Source organism: Falco peregrinus, chromosome 5 (assembly GCF_023634155.1).
Source record: "Falco peregrinus isolate bFalPer1 chromosome 5, bFalPer1.pri, whole genome shotgun sequence".
Taxonomy (NCBI): domain Eukaryota; kingdom Metazoa; phylum Chordata; class Aves; order Falconiformes; family Falconidae; genus Falco; species Falco peregrinus.
The window spans coordinates 52,603,559-52,624,991 of record NC_073725.1 but is presented as its reverse complement, the minus strand read 5'-3'; the positions used below and the strand labels follow the sequence as shown (position 1 = coordinate 52,624,991).

The 21,433-nt window shown below is 42.4% G+C and overlaps 1 protein-coding gene across 1 annotated transcript in view; it reads right to left on the bottom strand.

Annotated features, from left to right (window-relative positions):
- ADARB2 (adenosine deaminase RNA specific B2 (inactive)) overlaps window positions 1-21,433 on the bottom strand; it is a 320,228-nt gene that overhangs the window by 95,267 nt on the left and 203,528 nt on the right. Inside the window, exons 2-3 of the mRNA XM_013296422.3 lie at window positions 20,607-20,693; window positions 11,261-12,168 (exon numbers count right to left, since the gene is read on the bottom strand). Coding sequence (XP_013151876.2) covers window positions 11,261-12,168; window positions 20,607-20,693 — 995 coding nt within the window. The remainder of the gene's footprint in view (window positions 1-11,260; window positions 12,169-20,606; window positions 20,694-21,433) is intronic.

Below are 21,433 nucleotides of genomic sequence, written 5' to 3'. Positions count from 1 at the left end.
CTTCACAAGACCTCAGAGACTCACGTTATTCCTTGTGTTTAACCTAATAAAGCAATGACACACATAGGAGGGAAAGGAGTTGATTGTAATTATTTCTGTGAATAATAGTGCTAAGTTCATAGGAGATGGCCTAAAAATAGGAACTCAACAACTAAATGACATGAACAAAGAATCTAGAGGTCATGGGACACTTAGGCTATTTCTCTGAACAAACCAAAACACATTCATTTTTTTCATTTATCTATGTTTGTTCAGGGACTGTTCTCTTTCCATCTTTAGTTTTTAAAGGTGAATTGGATATAGAGAGTGAGAAGAAATAGCACACAAAGAATTTATACAGCAAATCTTTGTGGTTTCAGTAGCATGGGCTTATTTGGATGACGTCTCAGTGTAGCACTGATTTTAAGGTACCATTGTCTGAATTCGGAGCTGATTACAAGGCTGGTGTCTGCAGTAGATGTAAAGACAAGTAGGTTAAGAGCAATCACGCTTAGGTGTTTTCATACCAAATGTCTACTCCAGTTCAGAAGACAATAGGAAATAACAGTTGCTTGCTTGGAAGTAAACTATCAACTAGAAAACTTGAAAGGATGAAAAAGCAAAATGAATTTGTCTAAAGACAATGTTGAAGCTTTTAAAGTAAAGGAGGAGAGGTTTATGGGTGCATTAATATTTTATGTGTCTTAGAATTCAGCCTAAGAAGCTGATGGGTATAATGAGACATAGACAATATGGATAGTTTTCATGGAATAAAACTTTGTGATGAAAGGAAATGGATAATTTACTCACTTTCCCAGTGAATATGCATATTTATCTCCCATTTTTATTTCTCAGGAGTTTGCAAAAATATTTTATCTTAACAAAAGTTTACATCATGCATCATGCGCATGAATGAAATATTTTTTTCTCCCATTAGAGATCCAAACTCACATGTAAGATGCTCATATAAAGAAAGCACTAAATGAACAACAAAGGATTTTACTCTCAAAGAACATGAACCAGTTCTCTAGTTTTGTTTGGCTGCATAAATGGCTAAACACATAAATCACATTTTACATCCATTATAACAAGTCTGAAGTCTGCTCTGTCCATTAATTCTCAACTATCCTAAGATTAAGCCCTAAATATATTCCACCTATTGAATTTTATGACGTGCATACTATTTTGTGTGTGTGTATGTATATAATCCTTTCACATTACAGTATGCGTGAGCAGTTTAGCTGAGATAAAGGGGCAGGAGAAACGTTGGATTTCTCTAAAAATACTATACAAATGCACTATTTAAAGGCTAACGGATGCAATAAAATAAAATGGACAAAGACATTCCCTGTTATTCAGCAGGAAGGGAGTGGTCCCTCTGCTGCATGTGACACTGGGCTTCTCAGCAGCATCACTGGGGAAACTGCAGGCTCTGAGCTGCTGCCTTTCCAAGGTGCGCTGGCATTTTGTGCTACTAATCTTCCTCTCGCGCGATGATCTGCCTGCCACACGGTTGGCACAAGGACCACAAGAGGGAGGTAGTCATCGTAAAACAAATGGTAGGAGCTTGCTTCTGATACTCTGTATATAGAAGAAAAAAATATCTGTTTGAATAATTAAAGCTTCCTAGATGTGACTACAGATAAAAATAGATAAAGAACGTGGTTTTGGCATGATTATAACACTTCAGCTCAAGCAGAGATGGCTTTGCATGGAACTCGACCAAAGAAAAATTCACTGCAGGCACTTGTATTACAGCTCCATTTAGCGGAGCAGAACTATCATGGCTTGTATTAAGTAGATAATAATGAAGCATCATAAACTATGTCAGGATGCAAGTCCAGGATGAAGCGAGAGCTTTAATGAGGTCCAGCTTACTGGGAGCTTTTTGAAGTGTCCCTAGCTCACTTACAAAGCCAGAAAGCAACAAAGACGACTCTGACAGCTGCGAGAGTGTCTGGTTTAGAAGGAAGTTTTATGTGTGGATGACACCAGGCTGGGATTCAGCTTTTATGTACTAACTCACTCTGCTCGCTGATGGAGCCTTAATCATTCTGCACAAACTGTCTCACCATAATGGGTCGCACAAATAGTGATTTTTGACAAATCAGATCCACACCACCAGCTTCCCGGACTGGCAAAGCCAGTTCATTGTGGTAAATGGCAGAAGTCAGCAGAGCCCACACTGTGTCTCACTAGCTATGTTTAATAAGCAATCTAGACTCCAAAGGGAAGAAATCAAACGCTGGTTCTGTGGATGTATGGATGGTATGAAGTATTTGCAACTGTGCTGAAAGAGCAGCCAGCAGCCAAGTCAGATGGCTAAATGAGATTCACCCCACTCTAAATGCACTGTAATCACAGTGGACTCTTCAGAGTCTGTATAAAGTAAAGCTAGATATTTTTATTTTTCCTTTTTTTTCAGAAGAACAAGGGGTTTGGGACACTTATAAGCTTAAATTACATGATTATATATACACTTGAGAAAAATGCCTTTTGGTCTTAAAGGTTTTTCCCTTCAAGATACTATTTTTTCACTTCTTTAAATGAAGATCAGCCATTCATTAACTAATTATCACCATTATTACAGCTCCCCTAAGTATTATTAATTGGGTGAGTAGTATATTTAGACTTTATCATCTTGTTAGAAGAGTTTTGTTTAGCATACCTAATGCTGTAAAAGCCCTGAGCATGTTCTGTATCATGTAAGACTTAAAGACAAGTGCAGGGGAATCTTTTGGGGATTCTGTCAGTCACCTGTGGCTAGGGGAGAGCAGGGAGTTACAGGGTATGGCAACTGAGGAGCAAAAGAGAGAGGTATGGAGGCTGGAGATGGATACACCAACTCAAACACTTCCTGCAGCAGATAGCTGGAGCAATACTGTGGCCCAGCTGATGCAAAGTAGTGTGTTATTTTGCAGTGATGACTGGTTTGCATGTGCAAACTCCTTAATGTGTCTACACATATGTGCTGATGCTATGAAAGCAACCGATCGGAGTCACAAAATCACAGAATAGTCAGGGTTGGAAGGGTTCTCTGGACATCGTCTTGTTCAACCCCCTGCTAAAGCAGGTTCTTCTAGAGCAGGTTGCACAGAATCACAGCCAGGCCGGCTTTGAGTGTCTTTAGGGAAGGAGATTCCAGAGCCTAGTTGTAGACATTGCTAAGATCCTCTCTCAGTCTTCTCTTCTCCAAGCTAAACCGGCCCAGCTTTCTCAGCCTTTGCTTTAAAGGGACATGCTCCAGTCCCCTCATCATCTTCATAGCCCTCTGCTGGACTCCAGTAGCTCCCTGTCGCTCTTGAACTGGGGAGCCCAGAACTGGACCCAGCACTCCAGATGTGGCCTCACCAGGACAGAGCAGAAGGGGAGGATCATCTGCATCAACCTGCTGGCCACTCTTCCTCAAGGCACCCCAGGATCCCATTGGCCTTCTTGGCCACAAGGGCACACTGCTGGCCCATGGCACCTTGCTGTCCACCAGAATTTCCAGGTCTTTTTCTCTTTCTCTGCAGAGTTGTCTTCCAGCAGATCAACCCCTAGCCTGTACTGGTGCATGGGGTTATTCCTCCCCAGGTGCAGGACCCTGCACTTGCCTTTGTTGTTCCCCTCCACCCAGCTCTGTAGCCTGCCCAGATCTCACTGAATGGCAGCGTAGCCTTCTGGGGTACCAGCCACTCCTCCCAGTTTTGCATCATCAGCAGACTTGCTGGGGGTATGCGCTGTCCCTTCCTCCAGGTCACTGATGGATAAGTTGAACAGGACTGGACCCAGTACTGACCCCTGGGGAACATTGTGAGCTACAGGCCTCCAGCGAGACCCTGTGCTGTTGACCACAACTCTCTGAGCTCTGCCATTCAGCCAGTTCTTGGTCCCCCTCACTGCCCGCTCATCTAACCCACACTGCCTGAGCTTACCTGTGAGGATGTTGCGGGAGACAGTGCCAAAACCCTTGCTGAGGTGAAGGTAGACAATGTCCACTGCTCTCCCCTTGTCTACCCAGCCAGTCATTCTGTCATTGAAGGTTATCAGATTAGTCAGGCATGATTTCCCCCCTTGGTGAATCCATGCTGACTGCTCCTGATAACATTCTTTTCCTCCACATGCTTTGAGATGACCTCCAGGGTGAGCTGTTCCATCACCTTTCCAGGGATGGAGGTGAGGCTGACTGGCCTGTAGTTTCCTGGATCCTTCTTGCCCTTTTTGAAGACTGGAGTGACATTGGCTTTCCTCCAGTCCTCAGGCACCTCTCCTGTCCTCCATGACCATTCAAAGATGATGGAGAGTGGCTTAGCAATAACATCTGCCAGCTCCCTCAACACTTCGGGGTGCATGCCATCAGGGCTCATGGATTTGTGGGTGTCAGGTTTGCTTAAGTGATCTCTAACCTGATCCTCCTCCACCAAGGGAAAGTCCTCCTTTCTCCAGACTTCCTCTCTTGCCTCCATGCTCTGGGATTCCTGAGGGCTGGCCTTAGCAGGAAAGACTGAAGGAAAGAAGGCATTCAGTAACTGCCTTCTCTGTGTCCTTCATCACCAGGACACTCACCTCATTTAGCAGCAGGCCCACATTTTCCCTAGTCATCCTTTTCCTACTAATGTACTTAAGAAGCTCTTCTTGTTGTCCTTGATCTGCCTTGCCAGATTTATTTCCAAATGGACTTTAGCTTTCCTCGTTGCATCCCTGCATACTCTGACAACATCCTTACATCCCCAGTGGCCTGTTCCTTTTTCCACACCTTGCAAACTTCCTTCTTCTCTTTGAGGTTTGCCAGAAGCTCCTTGCTCATCCACACAGGCCTCCTTCCCCCTTTGCTTGATTTCTCACTCACAGGGATGCAGTGATCTTGAGCTTGGAAGAAGTGATGCTTGAATATTAGCCAGATCTCTTGGACCCCTCTACCTTCCAGAGTCCTAAACCATGGGATCCCTCCAAGCAGGTCCTTGAAGAGGCCAAAGTCAGGTCTCCTAAGTCCAGGGTTGCAATCCTACTTGTTGCCCTGCTTCCTCCATGCAGGATCCTGAACTCCATCATCTCATGGTCGCTGTAGCCAAGGCTGCTCCCAACCTTCACATCCCCAACCAGTCCTTTGTGTGTGAATACAAAGTCTATGAGTACACCTCGCCTTGTTGGCTCCTCCACCACCTGCATCAAAAAGTTATCATCGATGCTCTGCAGGAGCCCCCTGGACTGTGTGAGCCTGGCTGGGTTGTTTCTCCAGCAGGTATCAGGGAGGTGGACATCCCCCATGAGAAACAAGGCCCGTGATCATGAGGCTCCCTCCAGCTGTCTGTAGAAGGGCTCACCAACTGCCTCTGCCTGATCAGGTGGCCTGTAGCAAACACCCACAACAGTGTCCTCCATGTTGACTGGCCCCTTAATCTTCACCCAGAAGCTCTCGACTCATTTTATATGCACCCCAAGGGAGAGCTCGATACATTCCAGTTGCTCCCTCACATAAAGAGCAACTCCAGCACCTCGCCTTGCTGGACTGTCTTTCCTGAACAGTCCATCTCATCCCTGACAGTGTTTCAGCCATGCGAGCTGTCCCACCATCTCTCTGTGATTGCAATGAGATCATGGCCCTGCGACCGCACACAGATCTCTAATTGTTCTGTTTGTTTCCCATGCTGTGTGTCTTGGTGCACAGGCATTTCAGAGAGGTAATTGAGCATACGTATCTTCCAGGAGGGGTGCAAGAGGATCCACCGTTGTGCTTTCTACCCTGTTAATTTGTTTCCCGTGACTCCATGTAGGTAACCCTTCTGTATCTCCCTTTGATCTTGCATGGATCATATACATTAAAACATGGTAATTTCTTCATCTAAGACTCAAGCTGTAATCTCTCTAGGGCAATAATCATGTTTTATGTTGGACTTGTATGAGGGGTGAGGAGGTGGTCCAGGTTCCTCAGTTGTGAGCCTACAAGCGACTGCAATCTTATTAGCAGCCAGGATAATAATAGCAGTATCCGAGGCACTAATGCTGTGCCTCTAAATAGGTTCTTTTTCTATTGTTTTGCTTAAGAAACCATAATCCTATAAATGTCTCAACTGCCCGTTGCTCTGATTATAAAAAGCAAATTTCCCCACCTACAGAGTCAGAAATAGATGGTTGAAAATCAAACATTATTTGTATTGCAGAGGCATCTCTCCAGTCCCCACCATTTCGCTTTCTTGCATCTCACTGTCAGGAGCTACACACACACACACCTATCAGCTGTTTCTTTTGGTGCAGGAGACAACAGAGAAGGTTATTAAAAATGTGCCTGGTCACTTGACCAGACAAGGCTTTTCACAGAAACATGCTGGAACAGCTTCTTAAAGCTCAATGCCTGCTCTGTGTGCTGTTCCTCTTCACACTGGAATCAAATCTATCAATGCCAACCTCAGCCCCAGCCTTAATTGTGACACAGGCCAGAGGGCCTGGTTGCAAGGAAGTTGGAAAATGAGGATAGTGAGAGAAATAAAGTGAAGGAGGCAGGAACAATGGATACTGCATGAAAATGAACCAGTTTTGCAACACAGGTTTCTGGAGGGAAGTGAATGAGAGGTGTAGGGTATGGGGCTTTCCCCGTCATGGTGGTTGTTCTTCCCATGACACTGCTCACCAAGGTGACACTGAAGTTAGCTGGCAGGGATCCTTGACCTGGTCAGGGTAAAGGATCAGTACAATGGGGATATTGAGATTGGTTTGGTCTGCAGACAAAGCCTTTGGCAAATATGGGATTTAACTGGATTCAAATGGTTAGCTTTATTTGCCAAAGGAAAAAAAAAACCTGCTTCTTTTGGATGATACACAACACAAAACACAATGAGGTTTCATTTAAATAAATAAATTGACAACCACTGCTCTGGCAGTTCTGGATGTGAACTAGTAACAGCAGTGTTAAGCCATTGCAAAGCGGAATGAATGTGATTTTCACACCTATTCTTTTTTAATTTAGGTCCATTTGAAATCCAACCACCCCTCTATTACTAATTTGTTATGGCAATATTAATTAACGTTTTTGCTTTACAGCAGTAGAGAATGCTGTTTAGACTGAGTGAGATAGATTAGAAGGTCTACAAGATTAGAAAAACAATCTGTAAACTGGTCAGATGCAGTTGAGGGTCACCTTGATCTCCTGAAGTGAGTACACTGCACTTGGAAAGTCTGAGAATGTGTGGATGTCTTTCTGCCAGTGCAGACTCATTAGGACAGGATAGGTCAGCACCCTTTGCTGTTGTCTCCTATTTTGGAATGTAAGAAAATTAGCTCCCAAGATGGGTAAAAACAATTGTTAGACTTCCATAAAAGCTGGTATTTGAAGAAATTGTGCATTATTTGATAAACAAAATTAATCAAGACCAAGTATGCTAGGAAACAAGGAGCAATATTTAGTGACTTAGCGAAGGTTCACAGTGATGCGTTGTAATTTCCCTTCTCCTGACTCACTTTATCTCTGCCATTAGTTTAGCAGATCTCCAGGCTCCTGTCTCAGCTACTGTGATCAACATGGTGTGTCCAGCTTCAGACCATTAATAGTATTTATCTTGCATTTTAGTGGCATAGCACAGATAAGGCATCTGGTTTGAGGAAGAAGAGTAGCAGGCAGATAGACAGGCAAATTTGTGGCCTTTTCAGCTGATTCTTGGGTTGTCTCAGCTACCTTCTATTCACCCTACACATAGGCAAAAAGCTCAGGCCCCCCAGCCATCACTGCATCTGTATGAGAATTACAGAAGTTGATCAAAACACTGTTGATGGTGGTAAAGAAGCCACAATCTCAATTATTTTGGCTTTAAATTATGGGATTAAAATTTTTACCTTGTGTAAAGTGTGGTATGCTTCGGTTTACTTTTTGGGTATAATTTTGCAGTCAGCCCAAAAACACTGGGGAACAATCACAGGGAAGAAAATCAGAGGCACAGTGATGTCCTTTTAAGACAGCACCGATATTGTAAAGTGCTCACAATTTCATTGTGGGTTTTCAGCATTGGCAGGTGAGGAGCAGGAGAGGCAGCTGAAGAAGCAAGTTGGACTGTAGCTGCCCCAGGGAATTAATCTATTTCTGGCTTTGCTATTCTTGCATTTCTTTGTTTTGCCTAAATCAGAAGGGATCAAGGTGGCAGTATTTTACATCTATGCTCTGAATTCCCTGGTGATTCAGGAAGCCTTTTGTGTAGGCAGCACCTCTCAGGACAGACTGGAGGATATGGTACCTCTTTTGACATTTTACATTGAATCTCCCTTGGTCAGCAGGAAAAGTGGCTGTCAGACCGAGGGTATGCCCAAGGCCCAGGCTGAGGGATGCCAAGTCCCCCGGGAGCCCTGATGAGCAAGGCAGAAATGTCAATGGTCAGAAGAGCCAGCTTGTAAGAACATCTGAACTTTCTCGATGCTTTCTTGGATGCTGTGAAATCCATAAGTTCAACACAACTGGACTACCAGTGTTACAAGATTTTTGGCTTTTCCTGTTTCCAGTCAGGCTGTAATCAGGAAATGGCAAATTCTGGCCCTCTAACACCACCGATAACAGCAACAGGAACATGAACAGGGACATGCAAAGTTGGAATACTCTTTGTAAAGGGAAATCACAGAGATAAACATACTCATGAATTCTACAAAATATTCAAAACATAGGTGAAACTGTTACACCTGGTCTTGTTTGCCTGTCTCTACTATCAGTGAATTAACTATCTGATATCCTAATAAATACGATGAAGTTACTCCTTATTCTGTGAAGAAATCAACCCCCCTGCTAATATTTCAAATTCTATCCCTAAGCTGTTTGGGGTTCAGGGTGCTCTCCTGATTTTAAACAGTTTTGGACACAAACCAAGCTAAGCGTACAAAGTCAGAATAGCTTTGAAAATTTGGGTTGAAATGTGTCCTCAAAAATGTGGTTCATAGAAGATCAGGGAGACAAGAAGGAGCCGAAACAACTTTTTGAGCAGCTGGCTCTGACCACAGCTCAATGAGAACTACACTCTCCCCAGTACGGTTACCACCACTTTAACTGAGCAAACAGCCAGATGGGCTGACTGAAGCAGTGAGCAAAACCAGTTACTTGACAAGATACTGCATCACACAGCAAGAACAAGTAAAGATGCTTCTGGATTTAATGCTTGAACTATAGTTCAGCTGAGGCCAGTGGAAATACGTCAGTTGGTTTCAGTGGAAGTGATAACTTGAGTAACACAAACTCAGGTTTTGTGTCATGGCTGCTATGGCTGTTGATGAGAGCAGCTAGTAAGGAGGTCAGCAGAAATCAGCGTTAAGGCTTATATCTCAGTTAATGTGCTGAATGCTGGCATTAAGTGCCTGAGTAATCTTTTAGTTGGACAATACATAACCACCCAAAAAATACCGACAGAAAGTTCAGTGACACCTTTTCAGTGACATTTATACTTCTTGAACAGTGAGAAGAAGATAAGGAGGGCGGAAGTCTACAGAAAGGAGAAAAGGCCATAAAAAAAGGGAATATACATTAAAAAATGTGTCACCTAGCGAATAATCAGGAATCCAGGTAAGATGTGATATTCAGGCAGAAGACAGTGGCGATGTCAAGCAACCAGGGAATATTTCAGAGAGCTCAGGAACTTAGGCAATGAAACTTGTGGCGCAGTTTCTAGAACATGACAATCCATCGATCGATGAATGCATGGTATTTACCTGCTGACCCACCCAGCAAAGTTCACTGGGGGCAGCAAAGCAGCCAGCAGGATGGGACTAGAGATTCCTCTTTATATCCAAGTGCTAGGTTTCCATGGGGAAGGATAGGCATGTCCATTAAAACAAACTACTCTTTACCAGAATTAATTTGGGCAGTAAACAGCACAGATTTCTCATTTTAAACCATCTGTACTTCAGAAGAGTACTGGGAGGATGGAAGGAGGATGGAACTGCCAGGTTGGCCAAGGCTTCCAAAATGCTTGCAAAGCACTCTGTGAAGATCACTGCTGTTATTGAATTATGTTGTTATCCCACTGTTTCATGAAGTTTACAAACCAAAATTAAAAGGAAAATATGGAGGATTATGATGTATTTTAAAATTTATTACTTTTTTCATGTTTTCTTTTTGGAAACATAGGAAGGAAACTTCTGGGTCAACAAATATAATTCCTGGGTCCTGCAGGCAATTGTGTCAGCTAAAGGATTCATCTATCACACTCCTTGAACATATAATGAACATCTTTACTAACGTTAATGAGAATTGCTAATAATTTGCATTTACACACTACTTAAGGATCTTGAAGTGTTCTTTCATATAACATGCTCATTTTTATTACAGGCATATTGGATTTAAATGACTTGCCTAGGGTCTCACAGCAAGCCAGCAGCAGAATGACTCTTAGTGCTCCCGGTGCTTTGCATTAAATCCTGGACATTAACAGCTCCTTTCATAAAGGAAGCTCTGTAGTGGTAGATCACCTCCTGGTGCTGGTGGATCAAACCTTTTATGATAGCGCAAACAAATCAAGAAATTACTTGAACCCATGTAATGCTTCCCAATGTCTGCAAATCCTGGCTTCCTTTGAACTTAGAAAATTGACAAGTCTGAGTAATGCTAAGATAGCCTTTGGCATATGACCAACTATGAAATTTTGATATGCTAAGTATGTGCCTCAGATCTATATTTTCTGTATGAATACAGCAGTAATCTCTACATTTGTTCCAGGAATTCTTCAGAGCTTTCACTATCCCTTGTACGGTTGGAGGCATATTTGAAAACAAAACGCTCCCCCCCCCCAAAAAAAAAACCAACAACCCCCCAAAATTATCTATAATAAACAAAAATCCTTCACTTTTCTAGTGGCAGAACTGTCTGGACAGCTTACTTTGAAACAGGCACATTCCTTGTCATTGCACTCTCCTCTGAATGGCAGTGTCCTCATCAAAAATTAACTCTAAGAAGATGATATGGGGCATCCCTTTGTTTATGGGCTCCCTTCTGTCAAGAAAGGTGCAGTATCACAGAATGACCTGATTTTTCTGCCCGTGTCAATATTATCATTCTGTAGCAAATTGAAACATTGGTATTTCCCCGGGATTTTTCCCTCTCATCTATGCCTCCTATGGAAAGGGCTGCACATCGTACCCAATGATTTCAGGATACTATTTTAAAGCTTTTGCCTGTAGCATCTGGCTCTTTCTATGACAAAGAGCTATTTTGTGGGTGGCACTTGCTATAACATCGGAGGAACCATCCGGTAGAACAGCAACAACTACAGCAATACTGATGCCATTCATCAAAACAGTTACTCCAATGTGGTGGTGGCTACCCAGGAGCTCTCACCTGTGGCAAATGGTGACATTTACTCCTGCTGGGAATGTGGCTGGGCAGCCGAATGTTAAAGAGGGCCTGCAGGGCTGCCTGTGCCGCTTGACCCTTGGCCAGCTTCTTGCTACGTCCTGAGCCTTCAAACGTTCTCCCGTCCACTCGCACCGCCATCACAAAACTCTTGATGTGCTGCTTCTCCACTGTCTCTGACAGGCAGACGTACCGCAGGCCTGACCGCAGCTCATTTAGCAGCACCACTGGGTTCTTCTCACTCTCCGCCTTGGATGCCATCTTGTGCTTGCTTTGCTTACCGTGGCCCATTAAGTCCAGCGTATGGCAGAGTAAGCGCCCGTGTCGATAAGCGGTGGAAAGCAATTCATTATTAACGGGGTTGTAGACTGAAAAGTCCTCGCTGTGTGTAGATGGTTCAAACTCCTTGAACAGAGTATCTGGAAAGTCTGCCTGATCAGAAGTAAAGTCCGTGGATGGGTTGATGCAGTTGCCCATGGCAAAGTGAGCTTGGCAGGCATTGGGGAACTGAACGAATGACTTCAGAGCTAGCTCTGCAGCACGCATTTTAGCTTTCTTTTTTGTGGGCCCTGTGCCTTCAAACGTAAGTCCATTTACTTCCACAGCAACAGCAAAGACTGGAGCATGCACTGGACCTGTCTGGGAAACCATTTTATATTGTAAACCCGGTTTAAGTTCATGTAGCTGAACCAGAGCATTCTTTGGCGTCACTGACCACGAGACTTTCTTCCAGATGAGCTGGAGTTTGCAGAAATGGCCATTACTGCCTTCCTCTAAGGGTCGTTTTCTCTTACTGCTAAGTGTTCCCCCTCTTGCCCTCTCATTAGATGATATCGGATGATCCTCCAGGTTGCCAATGTTTCGATTTTCCTTTACTTCTGCACTACTGGTACCTGTCAGTAAAGAAAGAAAAAAATCTCACATTACAGTTGTCATAGTAGTAGCTGACATTATGCCTAGGGCTGGCAGAATAGCCAAAACAGAAAAAAAAAGTTAATGATAGATATCCTTGCTCAGCCCTTTTTGGTTTTTTTTTCCTCAAATATCTGTATAATGGTTGGTTTATTATTTATAGCACAGATTTTCTGCATGTCCTGAATGTTTACTTGTCCCTAAAGTTCTACTTGTATTAGTCACTTGCCTCCTGTTTTAAAAAAAGATTACATCATTCGAAGATGAAGCATAACTGATGCCATGTGACTTAAATGAACTACTGCATTCACACTGGATAATTACTAGTAAAAAGTGAATAGTTTGTGAAGTCCCCTTAGGCTGAGATTTATTCTATAATCCATGTGGGTGAATGCTTATGAACACATTACTAGAAATCATAAATGATTCACAAATGATTCACAAACAGAAAAATGGGCAAATGCATTGAATAATCTATTTGCAATGAATACATTGACTGGCTCTACTCACACCATAGGATTTCGTGTTGCTAACATCACAAAGCAAGCCTAAGAAATGATATGACAGACTTTCCTAGCATTTGAAACAATAATTTGTTCTGGACTTAGATTCCAGTTCGGTAAGTGAGCATCTTTCTGTCAAATTCAATTGCAGATACTCTAGTTTCTGCATCAGCAAAACTAATATTGCAAAAGTTTTAGATAAATCTAGATGAGACTAGGAAAAGCCAGAGCATCACGATGGGAGTAACTACTGAAGTAAAGAATTACCTATGTCAAAGAAAAGGAATTGGGGTGAGTGACTGCCAGGAGTACCAGGAAGGGAATGAAATGACAGTGGGGAGCTGTGGAAGGAACACTCCGTAGCTGTTGAGCCAATGAATCACACATTGCTCTGAGCTATGCTTGTGCAACGCCCATGCTGCAAGGCACTGCTCTTTGCTACAGGCAGAGAATGGAGATTTGTCTCGCTGATGTCCTCAATGAGACAGAAAATGTGCTGCTAAATAAGCATCCTATAACATTTCTGTCATTTTTTTATGAGTTTGTTCAAATGCGTTGCATTTCTGACACATTCTCCAGTCCTCCTGTGTGTTCCTTGGGGCAGAGACAAGTTGAGGAAGTAAACATGAGTGTAACCAACCAGTGAAGCAACCTGTTCCTGGGGCAATGCACCTGATCCCTTCCTGAGCAGAGCACTGCCTGGCTGCCTGCTGCATTCCAGTCAGCATAGATCGTGGAGCCTTTCCCATGGTTTGTTATTGTCAGACATGAGCATGCCACCTGTGCAGGCTGCGTGAATCCCAAGCACACAGAAGGTCCTGTGGTCCTTAGAGGACAGAGAATGGTCCTCCTACTTTCTGCAGGGCCATGGTCTTACTTGGCTTTCTCTCTACCCTGATGTACAAGCTGGCTGCGAGGATGCAAGGGGTGAGCTGCTAACTATGCCTCGAGGAACCTCTGCTGGAACAGTGTGCCTTTGCAGCAGCCCAGTATTAGGCTGGGCTGATAGATGCACAGGAGCTTGCAGAAAATTATGTGGAGCCAACAATCAAGATTAAATCCTCCTTTATATCCTCTTGCACTTTGTATTAAGTACCCAAAAACTTTTTCCTCTCTGAGCAATAAGTCTGCACTCATGCAAGTTGTTCCACAGAAAGCAGCTAGAAATGAGTAAAAATCGTGGCTTAATTGCATGTGTGTGGACTCATTTGCAGGACTGAGTCTTTAGGCTCCCTGTCCTGAAAACCCTTCAGCACACACCGAGCTTCCAGCCTGCATCTATGTCTCACCACAGTTACTTGCACAGCTACGTGCTGCAGAGCTTTGCTGAGGCAGAACTGACAGATTAAGGTCTTAGTGACTAGTTACTTTTTAGTTTCTGAAGCTAAGGGAAGAGAATGAAGACAGGCGAAGAAGGAAAGAAAAAGAAATACATAATAGGAAAAAAAAGTTTCATCATATGGCATTCAGCTGTATAAAATATGACATCTTTAAACCAGCCTTTCTGGAAATAAGACATTTAAAAGGTCAGGTTAACTAAGACACAGGGATAATGTGGTCTTTTCTCATTGAGTTCACAACTCTATGGAAACTCTGATCTGAGGGGGAAGGAGATGAGAAATTTAACTTTCCTCGATTTATCCTGGCAGTGGCTTTGGCCAGCCATATTCCCCTGTGACCCTTTATCATGTTTCCATCCCACTCAGGATACACCTTTTTGGTTGCATGCATATTTTTTTTTTTTAATAAAGGTGAAATATTTTGACTCAGACATACTTTTTAGCAGGAAGCAGGTTTGGTTCTGTATGTCACACCTCCTCTCTCATCTTACCTAATAGGTTTTTACAGAGCCAATTATGGTACATAATGATATTGTAGTCAGGAAGCATGAAAAGAAAGATAGCTCTTGCTTCACACAATATCCAGGTTTGAAAAGAATTTGTATTTATGCGCCACTGAATAGGAAAACCGAAGGGGTTATTTGTATTTATAATTCATATTGTCTTACTCCAGCTGTTTTTTCTTTCATCGTCAGAGAACCTCAGATTAACGAACATGAATGTGTGACCTTAACATCTTACTTTAATCACTCTCACACAGCAGTTAACTAAAAAACATGGCAACATAAAATAAACATTACTTGCTTAAATTCTGTCTGTGAAATTGTCTAGTCCAGGTTTTGGTCAACAGGGAGTTAGCATTGATGTAGTGAAAAAAAAATGCAGAGATGCAAGTGTAAAACTTACCAGAGATCAGGGACAATGTTGGGCATGTGCAGCGGGTATGTGGCTGTGTTTATGGTATGTTTGGGGCCTAGTAACAGCAAAGGAGACCCATGCAAGTGTCCTTATAGTCCATCAGATTTCTAGAGGACCCAATTCTGACACACCAGAAAATATCTTGGTTCTTCACAGACCTCAGTGAGAGCTGCAGCAGGCCAAAAGTCATCATGGCATGTAAATCAGAGGCAGCCTAAATTCAGCAAGTGCCTCAGAACGTCTGTGAGCCTGATGGACTCGTGTGATACCTGGCAGCTGCTGGGCAACAACAAATTATATCATACTTTCAGGTCTCTGAAATAAGAGGTCTTTGAAATGCGTCTTTTATGAGACCTCTGTGTAGCAGACATAAGATTACCGCTCTAATGGTGGCACATGTACTTCTATTGCAAAAATCAGACAAAGCAGGCAAATGACACCAAACTACATAAGATAAATACTGTAAGCAGCTGTAATAGAACAATCACAAGCAATTTTAGAAATGAAGAGCACTAAAAGGAAAAGGGTAAGTCAGAGGATGCACACCAGGAAAATGCAAAACTGTGGATCATTTTCAGTCCTGTTATCTCTCATAAAGTCTTTGCTCTAGAGTTGCCAAAACACATTCTCTACATTTTGGGGGAAAAAAAAGATAAAAAAATATGGTTCTCCTACGATGAAAGGTTGGAGAATAATAAAATTTTAAGGGGAAGAAGTTAAAAAAAGTGAAAGAAAAACACTTTTTTTTGCAATAGCTTCTGATTTACTGTGTAAGATTTCTAAAAAGCCCCACATCTCTGAATTATAGTATCTTTTCAGGTAACTTTATTCATTGATTTTTTGCGGTTCCACAAGCAAGAGGAGACACTGCAGCCTTGTATTTGCTTCAGTAATTGAATGGAAGAGAGGAAAGCAGTTAGTGAAATATATTTATTTATGCACTATTCCTCAATCTTCTGTCTGCTCTTTCATGTTTTTGTCCTTTTGGTCATTATGCACAGTACAGTTAACGTAGAGAGCCTGCATCATCAAGAGCTTTTCAGAACTATAATGCATCACTAATAATGACACTGCCTATGTCTCTGGGTCATAAGGGCTCTGCAGAACTAGCCATCCGATACGCCACGCTACATTTGAAGAGATAATATTGTTCCTCTTGAAGGTTATTCTGCTGCCAAGCCAACTTCCAGGGAGGATGGGAAAGGAGAGGTGGTAGGTGGCACCTTCATTTTGGCTGGCATCTTTGTGATTGGATTACAAGGAGCAATACATTACTGAAAAGCTATGGTATTGAAAGAAAGAATTTGCAGCCTCTGCAGTATAGTAAACTTCTGATTCAGCTGAGAGCTATGACACAAGAAGTTACTGTCTTTAGAAATGTTTGGTAAACACCAGACTGCTACCAACACATTTTTAACAATACAGGTAGGACATAATTTTCATTTTTCTGCATTTTAGTATCTAACCCTTGTTTGCCCTGCTTATGTAGAGTACATTTTTGCTGTCCATCTACATCGCATTGACTGCAGAGGTTAGAAGGATTGACCTCTGTAATTCCTGGCATACTTGAAAGTGAAAAAAATTAAATTAGAAGCAATAGGTATGAACCCAAGAGCCAGAGCCATGGCATCTTTGTCCAAGATCAGCTAGTACATCAAATGCAATGTAGGGCAGTCTCCTCTCGCAAGCAAGCTAGCATTTTCTTTCACTTACTGAATGCACAATGGAGGACCCGGAGCTCTTCTGCTGCAATTCTTAGGTTTGTACTGCTAACTTTATTATTATAAACTTGTAGCTAACAACAGAAATTGCTCCTTCCTCTCTTACATGAAAACACACAGATATGTATTTTTAAACCTTCACAAAAGAAGTCTGCTTAAGGGAAACCTGCCATGATATTTCTGTTGCTACTGAATAGTCCCAACCAGCTTGCAGGGTTAAGCCTGTTCAAAGCAATATCATTAAACTTTACTGGTGTGTAACACCACACTATGAGGGGAATGATTACCAGGGCAAAAAAGTACAGGACTTCACTGAAAGTGAAGATGGAAAATTTATGAAAGGTGATTGCCATTGCCTTTAGCTGTTTCACAATGAAGATACTCTACTTTGCCCACCTTATTATCTGAAATAACTGTGAAATCCATGCATATATACTATAACTCTTACCAATTAGGAAGATTACTCAAATGACATAACGATCTGACTTAGACGGTACTCGGACTCCAATGCTCTCTGTCCAAGTTAGCAATTAAGTGCATGCAGCAAAAAGCATGGTCAGCCCACAGCAGAAACAGATCCAAGTACATGTTTTCCTAAATCAGGACAGGCCATAGCTCACCTTTAGGCATGGGAGAAATAAAAAAAATGGCAATAGACACAATTTTCAAAACAAAACCAGGAGGGTTGATCCTGTAGGGGATTGCTTGGGGCTCTGACTGCGTGGAAGGGGATATTCACTGTGTTCTGTAGAGGCAGGGTCCCTGCTGGATCTCACACTGTGCAATCAAAAACTCTGGGGCCTCATGCTGCCTGAGGAGGAATTTAACCAACATGCTTATAACCGAGCATGCTTCAGTACACTGGATCTGGGGCTGGGATTCATCCTACAAGACTATTGTAGTGGCTGAAATCCGTATTGGGGACCATCACCATGAGCTTCCTCTGCAGACACTGGGGAGAGGTACAGGCGTGAAGAATGGTGCTACACCACGTCTGTGCATATGGCAGCATTGCGTAATGAGAACGCCAGGAACCATACACTCCTGCTAGAGATACAGCCTAGATTTGCAAGTATCTGTGCCTGGTGGTAGTCCGCCTTGACGCCGTGGCATAGCGTGGATGGAACGATTAAAGATCAGTGACCCGCAGAGGTTTGTAACATCATGAAAGGCAGGCAGGCAGGCAGTGAACAGGGAATGATTATTCACTGCTCATGCAATCCAAGCACTAGAGACAGCAAGCTTGAAGCAATAAAAGGGTGCACTTTTTGACAACACACTAAATCAGTCCCTGTTCCTGGTTGTTACTGAGATCAGAAGTATCAGTGGGCTCTGGAGAGGACTAGACAGGCCTGTTGATGTCTAAGAAATATGACGATTCAGGTGCAAACTCTAGCTGAGTAAATTTTTTGCTGGGTGCTAGAAAGACGTAGTGAGGGGAAGGTCCTATTTAAACTTCCTTTTCTCAGTGCAACACTAACAGCAAATGTTGAAGGCAGTGTGCAGAGCTAAACTCCCTATTTCTAATCCTGTGTGACATTTCTTACATTCTTAGCTACACTAACTTCTGGGAATGAACAGCGTGGTCCTTTTCTCACACATTCAAGATAAGGTCTTCATCGTAGACTGAATTACCCAAAAATTTCATTCCAAAGGTGCATAGTGCCTTTGATACATTTTTTCTAGTATTAGTTCATGGATCATGAAGCACAATAATAGTGTCTAAAGGCTAATAATCACTAGCTGAAAATGCATGTACAGTCAACCTGGCATGGCTCCCTTTGTAAAGAAGGCCTAAAGGAATGTAAAACAAGATTTGTGTTTGTTCCAGCCAGTGGGACCGCCTATTGATACAGCACAGTTTGGGAAGGGGCACTCTCATAGGATGCTCAGTAAGCAGAAAGCTACAGGGATAAGCAAACCACTTCTCTACTTGGTCAGCATTCTTCTAGGCTTTTGTGAAATTGTTAACACAGAAGAAGGTTCCTCCGCTTGTTCAGAGGAAATCACTGAAGCTCTTTAAAACGCTAAACTACTACACAGGTGCATGTGTGCTATAGACATTAGTGGGATTTATACTGCTCTACAAGAAGTGAACACTGAGATATGGCTGATTTTAAACTAATCTTTTTGTTTGTGGGGTTTTTTTGGTGTTTTTTTTTTTTAAGATTCCAATAGTAACACCTAAAATGTGTTATGTGTGCCAAGATACAAATTGCTGCCTTACCACTGGAGTGTATATTTGACGCAAGAAAGGACTAGGCAGGATAACCCTGAAAACAGTGATATTTGTTATTTCCCTTTCAGAAAACATAGCTTACCCTGCCCATGTGAGCTCTTTTAAAGCCCACACAAGCACCAAGCAGTATGGGCATTACAGTAGCAATAAGAAAATGGTGTTACAGTGTTTGGCTTGTACAAACTTCCTACATTATCTAAAAATAACTGAGTAGCACATTTGGGAAACATTATGCAGGAGGTGCTTGCACAAGCTCATCATGTGCATAATATGTTTCCTGTGTGTACTTCTGATATCTCTTCCTGAAAATGTAGCCTCCCTGGGACTAATTTTGAAGGATTTTCAGGATTTTTTTGCCTTTGCTAAGATATGTAAAATCCTGCCGGTCCCTGTGCAGCAGAACGGTGTGAAGTCCATGTGATACCCAGCAGCAGAAAACAGAGGAACAGAGGACTGTGCTCCCTCAGTCCTTCAACAGCTATTCCCGTTGGTGCCACACTATGATCAAACCAAGGCAGATTAGCAACAACAGCGAAAAAACCAAAACCCCACTCCTCCCACCAACTGGTTCTAATAGGGCAACATGTCAAAGTGTGTCTGGCTGGAAAAGAAACCCATCTGGTAGGTGATACTAAAACTCAAATAGTTGTTCATTTCTTTCAGAAAGCTTTCCTCCTTTTTTTTTTTTTTTTTTAATGATTCAAGATGTGTTACAATAAGTAGGGCTGGAAAACACAAAATAATTGCTTCTAGTTGATAAATAGGAGGGCTTACTGAGGGTTATTCAGTCCTAACTGCACATTCACAGACTTCTTGGTGTTTTGAAGGCTTCACAACTCCTTCAAACCGAGCAGCACTTTCCTCCAGCTCCTCCAGCAGTCATGGATTCAGGCAATGTCAGTGGCTTTGTTCAAACATAAGGGCTCAGGAAAATCTGGTGGCTAATTTTTCAGTTACAACTAGTTTATTTAGGTCTGGTTTATCATCTCTTCTCAATTGGATTTGGTTTCTTTCTTTCTTTCTCTCTTTCTCTCTCTCTTTCTCTTTCTTTCTTTCTCTCTCTCTCTCTTTCTTTCTTTCTTTCTTTCTTTCTTTCTTTCTTTCTATCTCTCTCTTTCTTTCTTTCTTTCCTTCCTTTTTTTTTTCCCTTTCTTTCTTTTAGTTTTGTTCTCCAGGTCATATCACAGAAGTAAAAGAGAAAAGAGTTTAAGTAGATGGCTCGGTCCTGAAATCTTTCCTTTTGGAAAAGTCCCTTTATGATCGAGGAAATAAAAACAGGGTGAAGACACAGCATCAAAATGACCTCGTTTTTAGGGACTGTGAGAAAAGCAAGTGAGCAAAATAAGGTAACATAAACAGGAAAGGAAAAGGAGCTCCACAGTCCTGTAAACCTGAGTGTAAACACCCGCCTTTTGTAAGTTTTTCCTTTCTATTTGTGACATACTGTTTACAGCTTCCTCTTGCCAGGGTCTGCACAGGGAAAATTGGGAAGGTGAGCTGAGATTAACCCTTGCTTCACTGGAAATCGCAGAACATCTGCACTCAGCATCAGAGAGTTTTGCATTTTACATGAGTGCTGGACTTACGGTCTGCCAATGTTTGCAAATCCACCTCCCTTCCAGAATTACACCTACACTGTAGAGCTTTTATTTTGGAACTTTATTATTCATCTGTCTATAGAGAAAAAAGACTGCTTACTTAAATTGTCTTCATCCTCCATGGTGGTTGCGCCAGGACTCAGGTACTTGAAGGGTGCTATAAATGTTGACAGTATGCTTACTTTTTCTGGAAGAAAACAAATGAAAAGATACATATAAAATCAGTATTTTGTCATTGCATCCTGATTTACTCCACACTTTTTCTCAAGTCAAAACATATTGGCAAGTGCATTTCTTTCTTGTTTTTCTGGACTCTACAACCCCGCCAAAGTTCACTGAACTGCAATGCTTGTATTACAGCTGGCACGTGCAAATACCACACACATTCCTCCTGGTTTCTGCCCCTGGGTAGTGTTCCTTGGCTGTGCTTCCCAGTGATGGTCCCAAGGACTACAGAGCTGGAAATGTGGGATGTTTGAGCCAGTCCAGCTGGGAACAGGGGAGGCAGTCAGCCTTGGGAGGGGGGACATGAGAACTGCTCTAATGGATGAGACAATCAGCTCATCTCCTCTCATTTCCTCTCTCTGACAGAGGCTGAAGCAGAAGTACCAGAGAAAGCCCAAGCGCTGATGGCACAGAGACTACATCAGCTTTTAATTCTACAAATTGTTGATTTGATTTTTGGAAAACCTTCATGGTGTGCACAGGAAGCTATTATCCAAAGAATAAGAATACTATTTGAGATCCTTCTTATTCACATTCATATTAAGTGCAGTTCCTTCTACCTGCAGTTTCTGTTTATCCTGCTGGGAGTAGGTGGCACAGACATTCACTTCTAGTGCCGTGAACAGGCTCTACACTAGGTGCCAGGGTAGATTCAGCAAAATGAGAACTGATACTGATTTATACTAGTCCAAAATTTGGCTC